We start from the raw sequence: 19,379 nt of genomic DNA, 5'->3' as shown, positions 1-19,379 counted from the left end.
ATATATATATAGCTGAAATAATAGCATATATATGTATATATATATATATATATATATATATATATATATATATATATATATATATATATATATATTTATTTCAGGTATCGTTGTTTTTTTTTTGTTTTTTTTAAGGTAATTTTTTTCTGTTTTTAGTTTAACAAATAATACAAAATAAATAACCCTGGTCGTGGGCTCTCTGAGAGATACACTTTGCTGTTTCTTTTACTTGTCCTGCTGTGATTCAGAAGTACACTGCCCCCTCTGTTCATGAGATAGTCCTACAGTCTGTGAACACACCAGGAAAACTACGATTCCCAGAACCACGATCTTTCCTGCATGACGTCATGTTGCACGGATGAAAACAATCGCTGATGATACTATTTATTTCAATGCAAAAGACAGATTGCGTTTATAAGAGTGATAGATATATTATTCGATTCTGTGCCAAATAAGAAAGCCCTTCAGCTGCGTGCAGCTGTAATACGTGTAATAGATCAATGGCGTCATCAGAGTGGCGTCTGTGTTTGAAGCTGGTGGATCAACCATCTCTTCCCAAGTCGGTGCTGCAGTTTCCAGAGACTGAACCTGGAGATGTTCCTCCCAGCGGGTATCGGGTCTCCACTCTCAAGCAGTTGGTGTCAGCACAGATCCCAGATGCCATACCAGATCCTGAGCTCATAGGTAACATATACACGCATAAGACTCATTCATAATATTGGGTGGCACAGTATGGCAGTATTAAGACTGTTACATTACAAATTATTACATGTTTAATAAACTAGTAAAAAAGAATAGAGTCCATAATGTTATAATATGATGTGGACCTTAAAGTCAAATTAAAACCATTAAAAGCTATTACTATAAGGGTTTCATTTTGAGCTGTCAGCCCTTTGCAAGCCCTTTTGCATGTATTCCTGTAGACTAAATAGTAGTAGTGCTTATTTTATATTATATACTGGATTTTTTATTTATATTAATCCATAGTGAATCAATTTCAATAACTATTGATTAGATATTGCTTTGCTGATAGTTAATATAATAATTACTAGTAACTATTTTATGCCAATATGCTGACTAAAAATGCTAGTGAATTCTTTGGAATAATGTGGTTCAGATACAAACTATTCTAAAGTGAATAGTTAATATTCCAACTGTTGTACCAATTCCAATTTTGCAGGTAACTGGACTATAGTTCCCTATTTGTTTCCTAGTCACTAGTAGTATCTATTCCACTATCGCTATCTTAATAGTCACCAGTATCTATTCCAGGCACCTATTCATGACACACTGTCTATCCCAATTGTTAGTAGTAACATTTCTCATCACTAAATAATAGCTTTTTTTTTGTGCTTGTCATATGTAATGACTATTCAGAATGGCTACTTTATAGTTTTTTTTAAATTAAAAATCTTACTAGTGGGATGCAATTTTACGGTTTAACAGTATGCAGAGAAATCAAAGAATCACTTTTTTTTATTAAGACTAACTATGTGAAATTACACATTATCAATAACATATATAACATTAAATAAGGGACACATTATCTTAGGTTTGTATTTAAAGTCTATTAGAGAATTATATGTATTTGTCCATAACAGGGTGGAAATTTGTCATTAGCTTAAAAAAAGCTTCTGTAATATACAATACAATACCACCACACCTGCCAATGGCCGGTGACCTCAGAAAATTTACTGGCCATAATTATTTTAATTTTTTTTACTCTTCATGAAACTGTTTTAGCAAAAACAGGCAGTATTGACACTAACATTTTAGATGCCAGTGGAAATTCACAATTCTCTATTCCAATTTCGATACCACAGCTAAAACTACTAGCCTAACTAATATTATTAAAGACAAGTAAACAGTCAGTAATAAAATAAAAACAAATTATCAATTACAAGCAAAAGCACAACTAAATACAATATAACAAAGATACAAAAGAAATAAACAGTGCATTTCTGGGTTTTCAGGTCGGTCTGACAGTATTTTTCAGGTACAGAGATTTACTAAAGTAGTCAAATGTAGAATAACACTGCATAGTCTTCACTGTATAAATTAAGCATCCTTATTAATTAATCCTTATTAAAGTTACAAAAGTTTATTCAAACGATTTTTTTTCTTTATCCTTTGTTGTTTGATTAACATTAAAAACAGACCGCAGCAGGAATATTAGGCTACTGTCACTTTAAGAGCGAATGCACAATCTAATATACTGATAATGTTGCACATGCGTGCACTTTCTCAACTGTTTATGTTCACTTAAGACATAACCAACTATGTTTACTAGGATACGTGCTATTTTTTGACGTAATTTTGTGTGAATTCGTCTGCTCAAGTGCAAGTAACGAAATGAGCTCTATTTTGAGTCTTCTTGTCCAGGCTTAAACTTTTCGTGACATTGAAGCGCTGGCCTGTCAACTGTCCATTCACGTTTGTTCACGTTCATGCATTGTTAGAATTCATAAAAATGTTACCGGCCATGAACCCTAATGAATCTTGACAAGATTGCAAACAGTTTTCCCATTATCTCCAATGACAGAATTAGTGTACTGTGGTAGAAAGCTAAAGGATGACTTGACCCTGGAGTCCTATGGGATTCAGTCTGGATCCACTGTGCACATCCTGAGAAGGTCATGGCCAGAACCTGTGATCCATCCCGGTGAGTCGATGCAGTTATCTTTTTCTTCTGTTGAACACAAAAGGAGACGTCAGGCAGAATGTTCACGCTGTTCTTTTCCATACAAGTGAAAATATGTAAAGACAGAAACTGTCAAGCTCCAAAAAAGCAACATAAAAGTTCCATAAACATGGTCCAATATGTATTCCTCTATGTTGTTCTATAGAGCCAGTGGACAAGGCTGCAGCTGCGAGGGAATTTCGAGTCTTGCAAGCAGCTCTTCACACCAGCACTGCATACAGAGATTCGGTAGGTTGAATAGACGGTAGTGAGTGGCATATGGATTTAGTAATGGCTATGAGTGTCTGTTGATGGTTCTGGATGCTTGGGTACTTTTTCACGCAGTTCTTCACCCATTCCAGGTGTTTAAGATGCTAAACAACAAGGAATCCCTGGACCAGATCATCGTGGCGACTCCTGGGCTGAGCAGCGATCCTGTGGCTCTTGGTACGTTCAGAAGCAGAAATGATTTGTGATGTGAGGCGCGTTGAAGACTTACAGGGCTTCTGTTTATTGACTACATTTCCAGGGGTTCTTCAAGACAAAGACCTCTTCATACAATTCACTGACCCAAGCATGCTTGACACGTGAGTGAGCCTCATTACAGTAAAAATTTGATCGCTGCTTTTTCTTTACGAACTGCTCCAACTCATCCATAAAAATACTAATAAATGATTATTATTATTAATAGTAGTAGTATTAATATTAATAATACAAAAAAAGTAAATCAATAATATTAAATGTAATTAATAATGATGATGATGATGATGATGATAATAATAATAATAATAATGGTGATAATAATAAAACAACAACACAAATAATAATAAATCAGTTATGTTATTATTAACTATTCAGTATAAATATAATAATTATTGTTATTATTATTATTATTATTATTATTATTTATTATTATTAGTAGTAGTAGCATTGATAATAATACAATAATAATAAATAAATAATTGTATATGTTATTATTGTTAATAATAATAATAATTAAAAAAAATTATGGTAATAACAATAATTATTAATAATAGTATTTATTATTTATTTAATCATATTTATTATAATTATATAAATTATGCTTTATTATACTTTTATTAATAATTATATTTATAGTAATACATATTATAATGAATAATATGTATTATTATTATATTTATAATAATTAATACTAATAATTGTTATATTTTATATATATAAATATTATATTTTTAATAATAACAATATAATTAATATTAAAAACTGTTTTTATGATTTAACTAATCAATATTAATACAACAATTGTTATTACTCTTAATAATAATAATAATATTAATATAAATCAACAATGTTATCCATATAATAATAATAATCAATCAATAATATCATCATAACTCATTTTATTATTATATAAATAATAATAATTATTATTATAAAACAATATTAATATAATAATTATTATTATAAGCAGCAGCATCCGCCGTATTAATAATAAATCAGTACTGTTATATGGAATTTTTTATATTGTAAATAATAATAATAATAATAAAAACAACAATAATAAATCAATAATGTTATTATTAATTAACTAATCAATCTTAATATAACAAGTAATAATAACAATAATAGATCAATAATGTTATTAATTAATTGATAATAAAATAATAATAATTAACTTAAAATATAATATTATTATTATAAAACTGTCATTTAAAAAAATAAATTAATTTAGGTGGAATTTATATTTGTATATAAAACAAATTTAAGCATTTAAAGCACAAATTTAAAGCATTTAAGCATAAGCAGGCAAGTTTGTAAACTTTTTTGACTGGCAGTGATTGTCTTTATAATACTTCATCAAAATGTCTTTATAATATTTAATCTTTCCTTTTTGGCTTATGTCACATTTCAGAAGTAAAAGGGTTTGTTAATGCCATATCGTGTTGAACTTCATGTTGAACATGTGGTTTAACTGCTTTAAAATGTGACATTTGAATCATATGCTGCACTTTGGGTTAAAGAAAGTTATACCACCATCTTAACTGTCCCACCAGTTTGGCCAATTCCCACCCGGCACTGGTAAATGCCATCATCCTGGTGTTGCACTCTGTGGCTGGCAGCGTGCCGCCCCAGCAGAGCGCCAGCTCCTCCAGAAATGTGTCTTCTAGCTCTTACAGTGACATGCCAGGTGGGTGTCCATTTAAACACAATTTAAGTGAAAAATTGCCCACCATTAACATAATGTGACAGGTCATTTTGGCGATTCAAAGCAGATTTAATGCTTGGACCTTTTTTTTAATCTACAGGAGGTTTCCTCTTTGAAGGCATGTCTGATGATGAGGAAGATTTCCAGTCGGTTTGTTATGATTTACTGTTCTTCATTAAGAGTATGTGCATTTGCGATATTGGATCCTAAGCCTGCTTTATCATCTGTAGGTGAATCGTGGTGGGCTGTCCACTCTTGCGAGTGGTTTTGCCGGCATGAGGCCAGCTACTCTCGGTTACAATGGAGCTGTCGGCCCCAGACCAATCACTCAAAGTGAGCTGGCCACAGCTTTAGCCCTCGCCAGCACCCCCGAGAGCAGTGCTGTTACACCAACTACTGGAAACCAGGTACAGTGCACTTCAATAGACTATACATACCATTATAGGGTTTATAAGTATATATACATAAGTATATAAGTATACATTCAAAAGTTTGAGGTTAGTAAGATTTTTTTATGTTTTTGAAAGAAGTCTCTTCTGCTGCTTTTGTTTGATCGAAAATACAGTATTAACAGAAATATTGTAAATATTATTACAATTGAAAATAACTGTTTTCTATTTGAATGTGTTTTAAAATGCAATTTATTCCTGTGATCAAAGCTGAATTTTCAGCATCATTACTCCAGTCTTCAGTGTCACATGATCCTTCAGAAATCATTCTAATATGATTTGCTGCTCAACATTTACTATTATTATCATTGTTGAAAACAATAATATGCTGCTTCATATTATAAGAACAGCTTTTATTTGTACTAGAAATCTTTTGTAATATTATACATTTGTTTACTGTTACTTTTGATCAATTTAATGCATCCTTGCTGAATAAAAGTATTAATTTCTAACTATTAAATCTCACTTAAAATGATCTTAAGTTAATATTAAAAACATTAATAACACTGTTAAATGTAATCTTTAGTAGGTCAAAAATAATTTTTTTTTTTACTGTTTTATTTTAGAAATGATTGTTTTTAGTATTTTTTTATTTTTTTATTTAGACAAAGTGGTATAGAAATTCAATATTTATATTTGATTTAATAAATATATATTTAATAACTAATGGATAATTGTTAGAAGTTTTATACAAGTTTGTTGTGTTTGTGTTTTGTTTGTATAAAAGCTTATTTCTGCCACAGAATAAGAAAAAATAAAAAGGTAATTTCTTTTTTTCTCGCAATTGTGAGTTTATATCTTGCAATTCAGACTTTATAACCCACAGTTGCATCAGAAATGTGGGATAGAAACTTATAATAGCAAGTCCAAATTGCAAGTGGAATAAGACAGAATGGTGAGATAAAAAGTCGCAATTACCTTTTAAATTTTTTAGTCCATGGTGGAAACATGTTTCCATATGTTTGAGATTTGCACACATTAATAAAAGAACAAACATATCTTTGTCTGTGACAGGGTCCCTCTTCAGGAGTGTCCCCTATTCCTGCAGGCACTCCTATAACAAACGACCTGTTTAACCAGGCACTGCAGCAGGCCCTGCAGGTCTCCAGCATGTCCAGCTTACATGTGAGTAACCACCAGAGATCCAGTGCCAATTTAGACCAGCATCGTTATTACAGCACTTCAAACATCTAAAATAGAGATGTTCAAACAGTGTTGGGGAATATGGTGTAATCTCTTAAAAAGTAACTAATTGCTTTTATGGAAAGTAATGCGCTATGTTACTGTTGCGTTATTTTTTCTTACCTGGTCTGGGCCTGCTTGTTTGACAAAAGTTCTATTTTTGGCAAATGTTAAGGCCCTTTCACACCAAAAGTGAACTGAATAAGCCTCAGGCTGAAGGAAAAGCAAATTCGCACCTGAACAGTAGAGGGCGCCGCTCAAACAAACCTTTCAGCTGTGCTGCCATTCTGAAATGCAGAAGAATAGGATGCATGAGAAGAAAGTTCAACAATCTGGCTCTATTCGAAACCGCATACTCACTGATTAGGTACTTAATTTCAATAAGATCTTAACGAGCGCTAAAAGAATAGTTCCCTTTCATGTCAGTCCCTCCAACGTTCGTCGGAGGGATCCAACAGAAATGGGATCTTCGCAGAGAGACCAATCTGTGCGGTCATTAAACATGTGGACTCTCTGTGGTCATTAAACAAATGTCTCACAAATGTCTCATTCCCAAAGAAGTAAACCAAAAGGTAATAAAGTTCCTTAGAGTTTAGAGATAACTTGCACACAGAGGAGGGTGAGTCTTCCAGGCAAATGGCATTCTGCTCCCAAAAGGTGTAAACTCTGAATGCAAATTCCCATTGCTAGCAAATGTTTTCATGTGAAAGAAGTGTCTATATAAAGAAATGCAACGAGGCTCAGGGCGATTCTGTAACTCAGATCAGCCCATAATGTTGAAGGATCTCAAAAACTTCAGCATTATGTATTTTTCAAAAAAGATTGGTGTGCAGCGATCGACCTGAAGGACGCGTACTTTCACGTCTCGATTCTTCCTCGACACAGGCCCTTTCTGCGCTTTGTTTTCGAGGGTCGGGCGTATCAGTACAAAGTCACCTGTCACCTCGCGTCTTTACGAAAGTTGCGGAGGCAGCCATTGTTCCACTCAGGGAACGCGGGGTTCGCATCCTCAACTATCTCGACGACTGGCTCATTCTGGCCCACTCGCGAGAGCAGTTGTGCGAACACTAGGGCTGTGACGGTATGGGATTTTTTCTTACCGCGGTAAAGAAGCAACAAATCTCGCGGTTTGGCGGTTAACCGACCCCCCACCCAGCCCCCAAAAAAATTAAAAAATAAATAAAATGACCCGCGGCCGCGTCACACATTGCAGACGCGATCAAGAACGCATGTAGCTTGTAAATGACAATGGAAATGAATAACATAAAGCAGTATTCTTTATTAACAAATAAACAAATTAACATTTATATTAAATTGTAAATATTAATAATTAACTATTAATTAAGGCCGGCGACACACTGGCTGCGTGGTGTGAGTGTGGCGTTTCTGTTGCGTGTCAGCTGCATGGCTTTTTTTTATGTCTTTGCACACCAGAAACAGCGCTGCTGCTGCTAGGTGACATATAAGCCTCATTGGTGATATATTCGACATATGGGGAGAGAGTTGTGGAAGGCCTATACTTAATGTTAAACATAAATATATAACAGCAAAGACAGCGTCGGCAGTATTGACGGCAAAATAGGCTACAGAATATTTCGTTCTGTATTGACAGGTGCAATATTTGAAAATCGCTAATATTTTTTTTAATTACATTTATATCTGCATTTATGTCAAAACCTAAACTTTCAAACATCAAAATGTAATTTATTAATATGTATTCATGTCAAAATGACATACAACATTTTTTTTTCCTATTCTATTTTGCCAGGAAACGCTTCCAACAGGCTTGCGTGAAAAATAGGCGTCGGTTTTATTTCTAGCATGCACGCTTTTTCCGCGCGGCTCGTGCCGCAACTGAGACGCGCGTCTCACGCAGGCAGTGTGCAAGCTCTAACCTGTTAACATGGGAGCCGAAATAAAAACGGACACGCCACGCAGCCAGTGTCGCCGACCTAAGGTAGGTGTGCTGCACTTAAGTCCAGCAAACGCCACAGGATGGTTAATTTTTCTAAGATGTGGTCTTAAGTTAGTGGTATTTCCTCGCGAGACGGATACTTTTGTGCGACAAATACGGCATATTGCCTTGTCCAAATTCACCGGATTCCCCTTAATTGTCACCTGCCTCAAAGGCGACACAGTATTTGGCTTAGACACTAGATTCGTGGCTATTTTTTGAATAATGTCATTCGGCTAGCGCCGGCAAACTGTTATTGCCTATACCACATAAGAGAGATCGCTACTTGCAATTAAAATCTAACTCCAACTGTTTACGTTATGCTTGTCTTTTATGCCTGTGTTTGTTTGTATTTAATTGAACATTATCTGTAAACATCACAAGTACTGAAACCTAGCAGTTAATTAATAATAATCAGAAACACACAAAAAAATAAATCCCCCATATGTTTAACGGACTGTCCCTCGACTCCCTCCCTTGCGCAGGAAGCGTTTTTTTTTTTTCTCCAGAAGCACTTGAACATGGGACTCGCAGAATACAGTAAATTATAAGCAAATATTAATGTGTTTATAGTCCATTTCACACACCATATGCACTCCTGTAACTTTAAAAAAAAAAAGAAAAAAAGAAAGTGCGGTGATGACCTCACACCGCGGTAGGCATCTCATTAACGCAATATTGCGGTGATGCGGTTATCGTCACACCCCTAGCGAACACAGGGACATGGTGCTCCATCACCTCAGCCTGTTGGGGCTTCGGGTCAACTGGGACAAGAGCAAACTCTCCCCTGCGCAGAGGATCTCTTATCTCGGTATGGAGCTGGACTCGGTCAACCAGACAGCGCGCCTCACTGAGGAGCGCGTCCAGTCGGTGTTGAACTGCTTGAATTCGTTCTGTCGGCTAGCCAGTGTCTTTCCCTTGGCAATCCCCTAGGATTAGGCTGGAACACCCCAGAGACTTCCATATGTTGCACTCCCCTGCTTGGCTAGTCCATATGTGTATGTTCCACATGTTACCTCCCTCCGGGCAGGTCGTGGCTCTGCAGCGTTCTCCTTCCCCTAGGAAGGGCACGCTTTCCCAGTGTTATCCAATGTTCTCACTGAGTGGGTCTTGTGGAACATCAGAGGCCAGGACTCTGCCCCTGGCCCGAAACTGCCCCTGCCCCTCTGCCCCTGGACTCTGCCCCGCATAAGCTTCTGCCCCTAATAAAGGGAGAGAAGTGAGGCCGACGAACGTTGGAGTGACCGACATGAACATCTCAGTTACGTATGGTAACCCAGGTTCCTTGAAAGAGGGAACAGAGACGTTCGTCCCGTCGCCATGTTGTTGTACCATCGCTGCAGACGGCCGGGTCCCGGGTCCCAAAGATGCGTTGCACCTGCTGCTCATTATATACCCGCACTGCGTGATAGAAGCAGCTGGCGCAATTATCGCATGCCAATGTGCATTGGCTCGTTTAGTTTCTCTCGAAGTAGATTGGTCTATCTGCGAAGATCCCATTTCTGTCGGATCCCTCCGATGAACGTCTTCGTTCCCTCTCTCAGGGAACGTGGGTTACCATACGTAACCGAGACGGTACTATATAGCCTGAAAGTGTTAAGTATGAATGCGATCATCCGCCATGTTGACGTAATCATGTGACCTACAACGTTATCACAAGCGCAACAACTTAAAGTCCCCCTGTAGTCAATCATTTTATCCTTTAAAACTCACCATTGATCACCAGAATTACATATTTAAATGTCTCCATGGCTTAAAATGGCTTGAATGTAACTCTACACCCTTGACTCATTTAGTATACGCGGTTCTATGAATATGCAAATCAGCACTGCCTCCACTCACTCACACCAGCTCAGAGATTCATGCACTGATGATCACACATTAACCTGAAAGGTAGTTTGTGATGTCAGAAACACCAGCGATTTTAAACCACGTTTTTGAGACAGTCTTTGGTTCACTGCAGTTTTAAGGAGAAAATACTTTTTGTCTCATCATTTATTACATTTTTTTTTTTTTTTGCAATGAGTTCAAGAAGACGCAGGAATCTTTCCTCCTTTTCCTTTGTCTCCCTCTCTCTCCTTTCCTCTCTCTCACTTGCTTCCTGGTGCCATCTGTCTTCTCTTCTCCTCTGGCTTCACGTTCTCGTCTCTCCTCTCTCTCGTTCTCTTCGTTTCTCATTCTCCTCCCTTTCTCTCCTTCTCTTCCCGCTTCCCTCTCCTCCACCCCTCTGATCACATCCTCAATGTCTTTTGGTCTTTTTCTAGATGCTCTCGCTGGCTGTGGGCTCACTGAGGATGAAGAGACCACAGCAACATCCGGGCCAGATGAGGCAATAAGGGCAGGTGGAGTGATGGAGGGTCTTATCAATGGCACTATACCCTTTCCAGGATTCTGCTGTGGCTCTTCATCCTCAGTGCTCACTCCAGTCTGCCTGCCTTTCCTGTAAAATGTTAAATAGACATTTAGTAAGTGTCTTTAAGATGCATATGGTTTATGTAAATCCACTTTGGAGATGTTCGTGTCCTTACTGGAGCTCCCCTGTTTTTACAGCAAAATCACAACTATACTATCTAGCATATTTACACCTTCAACAATTCAACGGTTTACTCTACAGTAGTTCAACAAATGCTATTTAACACAAGGCACCGTGTTTACTCACATTTGAAAACACCCGCTTCGCTGATCTCTGCGATGTTCGATTATGATGCACCATCTCCCGTGGCCTCCTAGGAAGGCTGGCATAGAAAAGTATCCATCGATGAGTGTTTCAGAATCTGGGCCATCCGGGGATTTCTTGCCTACTGTTTTATGAATACTGAGGTTTCGGACATACCACTCTTTTCACGTACTGTTTTCTCCTACTATATAGTAGGTAAATAGGCTTATTCGGACGCAACATTAGTCCCCGAATCCCGGTAATTCTCGCCTACTGTTTTATGAATACTGAGAATTTGGAAGTACTATTCGTTCGCCTACTGCTTTTTGCTTACTATATAGTAAGTTCCGGGAGTCTCCCGCATATTGATAGCGGCTCCCTGATGCCCGCAAATTAGTTAAAATCTCCCGGAATCTAGAGGGAGCGAGCAAGAGCACGCATGCGACTGTGCTCCAAACCGTGTAGCGCGCGCACGGCAGAGAGGGAGAGGGAGCGAGAGACCTTGCGTGTGTGTGCTAGTGTGCGTGTGTGCCTCATGAAGCGCATGTAAGATAGAGAGCATCCTGATTGGCCTGTTTCGGTAAATCAACCAATCAATCACTTCAGGATACCTCCCTGAAATGACTTTTGGCAGGTTGGGGTGTCTGGAAGTATGCAGTTTCGAACACAGCCTCTTCAGCAATAAAAACAACAAAATGAAACACAAATGTGATGTTTAACTAAAGTCATTTTTGCTTTTTTGTATGGTTGAAATTGATCATCTAAGGTCAGCAGCAAAGACATTGGTTAATAAAGTGAGATTACATATATAAAGTGTATTTGTGTTATTTAGCATTTTTATTCATTGCAGGTTTGTGTAATATTCTTAGTTTGCATTTTTCTGTTTTTTTTATCAAATTTGAGGAAGCCTGAATCTGTTTTTGTGCAAGTGAGATGAGTAAATGCCTGCTCACATTTAGTCTAAAACTACAATAACATCAAGTTCTCACACAACGCCTCTGCATTGAAATCGTTGATTTCTCACAACATGGGGTCAGAGGGGATGTCAATCAATACATGAGAATACAAAGTAACTTGTGTTACTTATTCAAAAAAGTAACTCCGATATTTTGTTGTACATTTAAAATGAATGCATTACTTTACTAGTTACTTGAAAAAAGTAATCTGATTATTACTATTGTTACCCCCAAAACTGCTTCCAAAGACTGCCAGCACAGCTTGTTTTGCACACATCTTCTATGCATTAAGTTCGAACACAATATGATTGAATCTTTTTGAAAGATTTAGATTGTGTTCACACTTGCCAGGTTTGGTTTGATTAAAATGATCTCTGGTGCGATTGCTCTGTTAGTGTGGTTCATTTGAACGCACATACAACAAGAGCATTTATCGCAGCATTCAGCATTGTTTTGGATGTTTGGCAAGTAAAAAAAATATATATACATCATAAAAGCCATTTTTTTTGTTTTGTATCTTTAGGTTCGATCTTAAAAATCACAGTGTGAATGCTGAGCGAACCAGGACCGAATCATGTATCATTTTCTGTTTTGATCCGGATCAAAAAAACCAAGTGAACCAAACAACAAGTGTGAACACACAAAGTGATGTTGCTGATTCTGGAGTGACTCTCTTTCATACTGTGTGTAGAATCAGTGGCAGTCGCAGCTCCAGCAGCTGCGGGACATGGGCATCCGTGATGAGGAGCTCATCCTGAGAGCCCTGCAGGCCACGGGCGGAGACATCCAAGCGGCCCTGGAGCTCATATTCGCTGGAGGTGCACCATGAGTCAGTTCACTGAAGAAACATTATAATGATGTCACAACCAAGGCTCCCTGCATTCCAAGGCAGATTTACCACTACATATTCAATATTTTAACTACCTATTTGATAGTGTGATTTATCTTTAACTTATATTTAAGTTGTATTTGTCAATATGTACATTGAATGCGGTGCTATCAGCTGTTTTTAAGAGTAGTTACTGTATTTGTGGAAGCTGGTTTCCGCCACGAAAAAATTAAATAAAAATAAGAATCGATAATTCGAATTGAACATTTAGAAAAATCGAAAATTTATATAATTCAGGCTTTTTTTTTCTCTCGCAGTTGTGAATTTTTATCTCACAATTCTGACTTTTCTCTTCGCAATTGTGGATATATATCTCACAATTCGGAGAAAAAACCTAAAAATTGCAAGATATAAACTTGCAATTGCGAGAAAAACGTCAGAATTATATCTATTTTCTGAGGGGGAAAAAAGACTCAAGAAAAAAGTTGAGGGCCTACGCTACAATTGATCACACTTGTACATTCCTGCTGTGTTAACTGTTTATATGTGTTTGTTCTATTATCCTGGCAAATATTGATAACTTACCATTTGCCTGTTCAGACAATCCTTGTTATGTTTTGTTTTGTCATTTATTAAAATGTTCCATGACTACCATAAAATTGGTTTCACTGTAGTTGTCTGTAAGGATGAAAGTCGGTATCTATTTATATCTATGTATCTATTAAAGTCGGGGGGGGGGGGGGGGGGGGGTTATCAGTTTTTTGATAACATTTTAACTGTTTACTGACTGATAGACAAAGATCAGTGGAAAGTAGCACACAAATCAACAATAAAATAAATATCAATAAAAAATAAGTGTACATTTTTAAAGTACAAATTATGAATATTGTAGTAAAGCATACTTTCTATATTTGAAAGAAAAGCAGTGATAGTTGCATTGAACTGTTTCAATGAACAGAATATCAATCCATCTTTCATGGTTACACCTGTTATTTTATTAGTAAAATGTGTTTTTCAAACCAATTATACCACAAATTGCAGAAAAAACTAAGCAAAATCTCAATAAATCACAAAATCACCATAATAATAAAATGTATATAAATATTACATATACAGTACAGAACGTAGCCAATATTCAGTTAACAAATGTGTTGTCAATTATTTGAGTTTAATTTATTTGTTTTAGCTGGTAGGCCTAACAGTAAATAATAAACAATTTCCCCATGACAAAACTAGAACAACTTATAAAGGAATTTCCCTTTTTTTTCTATACAGACCTGATTATATTGTACATCTTAGGTCAGTGTTCTAAAATTAATCTTTTATGATAGATATCCTGTCACTTCGGTCAAACTATCTAGCCTATATAAGGCATTTATCATCAGTCTCAATAACCGTTTACGTTTTTATGGGCTTAATGTTTATCGAAGAACTTCAGAACAAACCATATATGGAGTTGTCTGTGTGGACTGGTACCCAATAGGACAATAACCAGGTTAAACGTCTTATAAAAGCCTTTGTCACAGTTTGTGTTTAGACTGTTTGTAGCGATTCCAGTTTCAACTTTAAAGGTATAAAATGGCCGAGACAGATTCGAGTCCTTTACTTTCTGTTGATCCTTCAACTTGCTTGGTTGATGAACAATTTGAGGTAGAAGTTCAGCACTTGCCTGCCGATTCCAAAATCACTCTTCACGCGCTGATTCACTCTGACGATGGAGACGATTGGGAAGCGTTCGGCCACTACACCAGCGACTCTTCAGGGACCGTTAAGGGTAAAGTAGGCCTACTTCATTTTAAACTCACATACAAATACACGTTTGTGTCTTTTGACGCATTTTTTTAAATTTAATTCACTGAATTATTATTACACAGTTTCCAGAGATAAAAGTCTTGGTGGGACATTTGAGGGAGTTGAAGCCATGGCTCTGCTGTGGAGTATGAGACCTGTTCCTGAAAGTAAACCAGGTCGCCTGTAAGTAAATCAAGCGAAAGATAAAGAGATAAACAACTGCACCACCTTTTTATTGCACGAGTGAACTAATTATTTAAAGGGATAGTTCACCATAAAATGAAAATTCTGAAATTTTTTAGTCCCCAAATGTCGTTCCAAAAACTGTATGCTATCATTTATTTATTTTATGTGGAAAAACAAAATGAGAATTGTGTCATAAAGATTACATTTATTGAATTTTCTCTGGAGAAATCCATTCATTAAAATAGGAATCAACGTGTTTTGGGATTTCATGTGTGGCAAATGATTTCCCCTCGCAGATTTTTAAACAGGTTCACCATGTTGACCAACAGAAAGATGTTTGGTTTGAAAGTGACTTCTGTGTGAGCCGTGTGTTTTGGACGTAGGCCAGTAAGAGCTGTGCAGGTAAACCTTACTCACCTGGCCTCAAGAGGTACGCTAGTGACTGAGGTCTTAAAGGGATAGTTAAAGGGAAATCAAATTTTGGTATGTTTTAGCTTACCTCAAGGGCATACAAGATGTAGGTGTCTTTTTTTCCGCAGTAGTTTCAATTTTGATATTTTTAGGTCAAACCGTTCTTGTCTGTCAGTCATATAATGCAGGTCGATGGTCACTGTCTCAAAGATATATATATACATATATACACTAGATGTCGCCTTGGCTACGGTTAACTGCAGTAGCCAATGCGACATCTAGTGTATATATCTATACCCGCCCGCGCTCTCAGATCACTTGGACGTGGCTGTGTACAAGAGGTAAAAACGATATAAATACTGTTCGTTTTCTCACACAAACCGCTCGTTTCGTGTCTTGGGCCATCAATGTGTGATTGGGAATTGTTTAATTTGGACGATGGGGAATTGTTTTAATTTGGACTCTGTGCATGCTCTTTGAGACAGTGACCATAGACCTGCATTATATGACTGACAGACAAGAACGGTTTGACCTAAAAATATAAAAATTGAAACTACTGCGGAAAAAAAGACACCTACATCTTGGATGCCCTTGAGGTAAGCTAAAACATACCAAAATTGAATTTCAAAGTGAACTATCCCTTTAAAGAAGATTAAAGGTGCGTCCCAATTTGCGTACTTATGCACTATGTTTGTTTTTAGTATAAATAGTGCGAATAGTGTTCACACTTAAAATTCCACATAGAATAAGTACACTTTAAATATCCAGATGATGCACTTAGCTCTTTCCCCACCACCGTTTTTGAAAAAAAGTTGCCAGCCACTGCCAGCATTTTTGATCATTTTCATGCTGTTTAATGTTGATGATTGCGTTATTTTACATATTATGCATCTTCTTACCTATGATATCGCTTGTTTCTGCTTCTTCTTTGCCTGTGTGTTGATCAGGAGATTCAGTACTCTTTTAGAAGATATGTCATAGCGCCCCCTAGTGAAAACAGTGAAAACATGGACAGCCGGAAATTTCCGTCAATTTCCATCAATGGCGGGGAAAAAATTAATTAACGAAAAAATCAAAGTGTTGAATGTTGGACACTTCATGCACTCGACTGTCGCAGCTTTAATTATGTAGCGGAGGGGGAGGGGCTATCAGACAAAATAACAATTTATACACTGAGTAGCCTACATAGTGCATTAAGTAGGCTACATAGTGTAAAAAGTGCATAGTGTATAGTGCGTCATTTGGGACGCAACTTAGGTGAACTAATCATTTTTGTTTCATGTATAGACTGCATAGCCTTAGCCCATGGGCCTGTGACGTGACAAAAGGATGAACAAATCGAACCCGAAGACTCGAGAAGTGAATTAATAATTGAACAAATCACTTTCTGAGACAACTCGCTGTTCATGAGTAATATTAAAGATTTGTTGAAAATGGACGAATCGTTCATCGACGCATCACTAATCGCTACACTATAGAGGATCACATTAGCGCAAAAGAAAAGAAAAAAGAAATGTATTGTCTAATAGTGAAGCGGTGTATGAAGCACACCTCAAACACAAGCCAAGCAGCTTTCTGGTAATGAATCAACGCTGTGAATTTGTGCGACCAAATTAAATCTGCGCTCGGAAATCTTACGCCATCACACAAAATTCCAGGTCACATGAATATCTATGGAAATGACTGGATTTCGCCCATGTAAATGTGCCGTAAAAGCTCATTTAGCGTATCCTGATTTGAATTGACAGATTTAAGAAGAAAAATGTCCAGACACCAGTTAAAGTGGTGTTTTCTGTGCATGAAGGACACCTTTCTAAGGGCTTCAAGCATCGCACACCGCTCACATCAGCTACTGCTGAACGCTGGTATTTGGCTCCTGATGTCCAGAGGGTTGAAGTCGCAGAGCGCGGGATAAAGGGGACACTCTTCATTCCCCCAGGTATGGATTAATGATTAGATGTCGTCTTTGCCCATATATTGGTCTATCATTCATTAGTATGTATTATAGGCTATTTATTTATCTTTAATGATAATACTATCAATATAAAATAATAATAAAATAAAAATGATAATATAAAATAAAAAAAGCTTTTTTTTCTCTTTAAAAAGAAATGAATACTTATTTAGCAATGAAGCATTAAATTGATCAAACGTGACAGTAAAGAACTTTCTATTCATCAGTGAATCCTGACATTTCTTTTAATCACTGTTTCCACAAAAATAATAAACAGCTTATTACAATAAGAAGAAGTAAGATAATAATCAGAAATGTTTCTTGAGCAGCAAATCATCATATTAGAATGATTTCTGAAGGATCATGTGACACTGAAGACTGGAATAATGATGCTGAAAATTCAGCTTTGCATTAAAGGAATAATTTACATTTTAAAATATATTCAAATAGAAAACAGTTATTTTAAATTGTAATAATATTTCACAATATTATTATTTTTACTGTATTTTTGATCAAACAAAACCTTGGTGAGCAAAAGAGACTTATTCTTATGAACAATAATGTATAATTATCATAATTTCTTAGTTATTTTTTAATAGTTAATTTATCTTCCATATTAAATCTTATTCATTTTAACAGCATATGGTCAGGATATAAGTGATGTTTAAATACACCTCAGTGCTATGAAGGATTCAATCCAAATCATTCAGAAACAGCACATGAAATATGTATTTTTCTTGTGCCACAAGAGATGCACTTATTTTAAAACCAACCTACCCTGTAACCTTGTACATCATTGTACATTCTGTCTACATTTATAGAGGCTTAAGGGACTTCATTTATATGCATGTGGGTTTGTAATGCAGGTTCTGGACCCTTTCCTGCTGTGCTGGACCTTTTGGGCGGGCAGGGGGGTCGTGTTGAGTATCATTCAGCGCTCCTGGCTTCCCACGGCTATGTCTCACTGGCCCTGGAATACATCGGGATCCTGAATGCTGCAGGAAAACTACAGCACATGGACAACACCTACTTTGAGGTACATGTGCGCTACAAAACAAATAAAATATAACAAAAAAGCATATATTTATGAAGCTTTTTGTGTATACGCAAATGGTGCATTAAAAGTGACTGTACTTTGTACTTATCAATGGATTAAAATGAATTTTACATCTAATTTGTTCATTAATTTTGCATTTCATACAATTGTATTCATGCATTACGGATGGTAATAAGGTTTATACTGTAATATACACCTTGAAAGTATTTAAAGCATGTCAAATCATTTTCAGACTGCCTTTACATTGCTAAAAAAACACCCTAAAGTTTGTCCTGACAAAGTAGCTGTGATGGGGATGTCATTTGGGGTCCCTGTAACTCTGGGTTTGACGGCATACTCAGAAATCATGGAGGTGAATACGTCTTAAGTTCTCATTTACATCAATGCATTCGAGATTTGATGCAAATTCACTGATGCAATGTGTTTAATTTGCTTTCTGTTCTTTAATGACAAACTTTCAGCCCAAGTGTGTGGTTTGTGTGAGTGGGAGTCACATAATGCCGCTCAAAGGATCTTTGGCGGATGTCTATGCAGCACTGCAACAGTGAGAAACACAATTTTCCCATTACAAGCACGATTAGGATGCATTACGTTATACCAACTTTATGTAAATGATTAACTGTTAACAATTGTCATTCTGTCAATGCCAAGGAACGTAGAAAAAATCCGCTATGATGAAAAGATGAAAATAATTTGGCGGGATCTGTTGTTGCCAATACCAGTTGACCCTTCCAAGAAAGTTGAGGTATGAAAATTATTAAATCGCTGGGAAAATGGTATAGAAAATGCAATTTTTTACTATAAAGCAGTATGTGCTTACAGTTCATGCGGTGGGTTTTGTTTTCACCAGATGGGCAAAATCAAATGTCCTGTTTTATTGATCGCTGGTGAGGATGATCAAAACTGGCCAGCATCAGAATCTGCAGCGGATGTGAGTCGATAAGTTTCATACATTAAAATGTTTGTCTTTAGCACTTTCATTTAATCTCAGGTCAGTCATGATGCTCAGATCTAATGGCCTCCTCCGCAGATGAAGAGGATGATGGAGAAGGCTGGGAACGCTCATCTCCTAACTGTTCTCTCGTA

General features: G+C 36.7%; 2 protein-coding genes and 1 long non-coding RNA gene across 4 annotated transcripts in view; 2 read left to right on the top strand and 1 right to left on the bottom strand.

Moving 5' to 3' along the window:
- The first annotated feature begins 336 nt into the window (after positions 1 to 336).
- Positions 337 to 13,589, top strand: ubl7a (ubiquitin-like 7a (bone marrow stromal cell-derived)). 2 transcript variants are annotated; one of them, XM_082159985.1, is made up of 10 exons: positions 337 to 684; positions 2,543 to 2,662; positions 2,847 to 2,929; positions 3,043 to 3,127; positions 3,210 to 3,267; positions 4,717 to 4,850; positions 4,969 to 5,018; positions 5,099 to 5,275; positions 6,332 to 6,442; positions 12,757 to 13,589. In XM_082159985.1, exons 1-10 carry the CDS (start codon positions 501 to 503, stop codon positions 12,892 to 12,894), a joined length of 1,140 nt encoding a protein of 379 aa, XP_082016111.1. In that variant the 5' UTR covers positions 337 to 500; the 3' UTR covers positions 12,895 to 13,589. The 2 variants fall into 2 exon arrangements, with proteins under 2 accessions (XP_082016111.1, XP_082016112.1); XM_082159986.1 differs by having other exon boundaries at positions 12,589 to 12,893.
- On the bottom strand, positions 6,467 to 12,581 carry LOC309490751. The gene is made up of 3 exons (XR_014202820.1): positions 11,113 to 12,581; positions 10,548 to 10,893; positions 6,467 to 6,786 (listed from the first exon to the last, which is right to left on the bottom strand). It is a non-coding gene; the product is annotated as an uncharacterized lncRNA (long non-coding RNA).
- An 803-nt stretch (positions 13,590 to 14,392) lies between the features above and the next one.
- The window catches only part of acot19 (acyl-CoA thioesterase 19), an 8,060-nt gene continuing 3,073 nt past the window's right edge, over positions 14,393 to 19,379 (top strand). The window contains exons 1-9 of the mRNA XM_082159170.1: positions 14,393 to 14,668; positions 14,769 to 14,868; positions 17,031 to 17,221; positions 18,103 to 18,272; positions 18,526 to 18,645; positions 18,755 to 18,837; positions 18,945 to 19,038; positions 19,144 to 19,224; positions 19,324 to 19,379. The exon at positions 19,324 to 19,379 is cut by the window's right edge and continues 86 nt beyond it. Of these exons, the coding sequence (XP_082015296.1) occupies positions 14,473 to 14,668; positions 14,769 to 14,868; positions 17,031 to 17,221; positions 18,103 to 18,272; positions 18,526 to 18,645; positions 18,755 to 18,837; positions 18,945 to 19,038; positions 19,144 to 19,224; positions 19,324 to 19,379 (1,091 nt within the window). The 5' untranslated portion in view covers positions 14,393 to 14,472. The remainder of the gene's footprint in view (positions 14,669 to 14,768; positions 14,869 to 17,030; positions 17,222 to 18,102; positions 18,273 to 18,525; positions 18,646 to 18,754; positions 18,838 to 18,944; positions 19,039 to 19,143; positions 19,225 to 19,323) is intronic.

This window comes from Leuciscus leuciscus (assembly GCF_965113295.1).
Source record: "Leuciscus leuciscus genome assembly, chromosome: 25".
NCBI classification, from domain to species: domain Eukaryota; kingdom Metazoa; phylum Chordata; class Actinopteri; order Cypriniformes; family Leuciscidae; genus Leuciscus; species Leuciscus leuciscus.
The sequence above is the reverse complement of the archived record's forward strand: the minus strand, read 5'-3'. Positions and strand labels throughout refer to the sequence as shown.

Coding starts and splice junctions, on each gene's coding strand:
- ubl7a (XM_082159985.1), top strand. CDS start 501: ATGGCGTCATCAGAGTGGCGTCTGTGTTTGAAGCTGGTGGATCAACCA. Junction 2,930..3,042: donor GCACTGCATACAGAGATTCG/GTAGGTTGAATA, acceptor CACCCATTCCAG/GTGTTTAAGATGCTAAACAA. Junction 6,443..12,756: donor CCAGCATGTCCAGCTTACAT/GTGAGTAACCAC, acceptor TACTGTGTGTAG/AATCAGTGGCAGTCGCAGCT.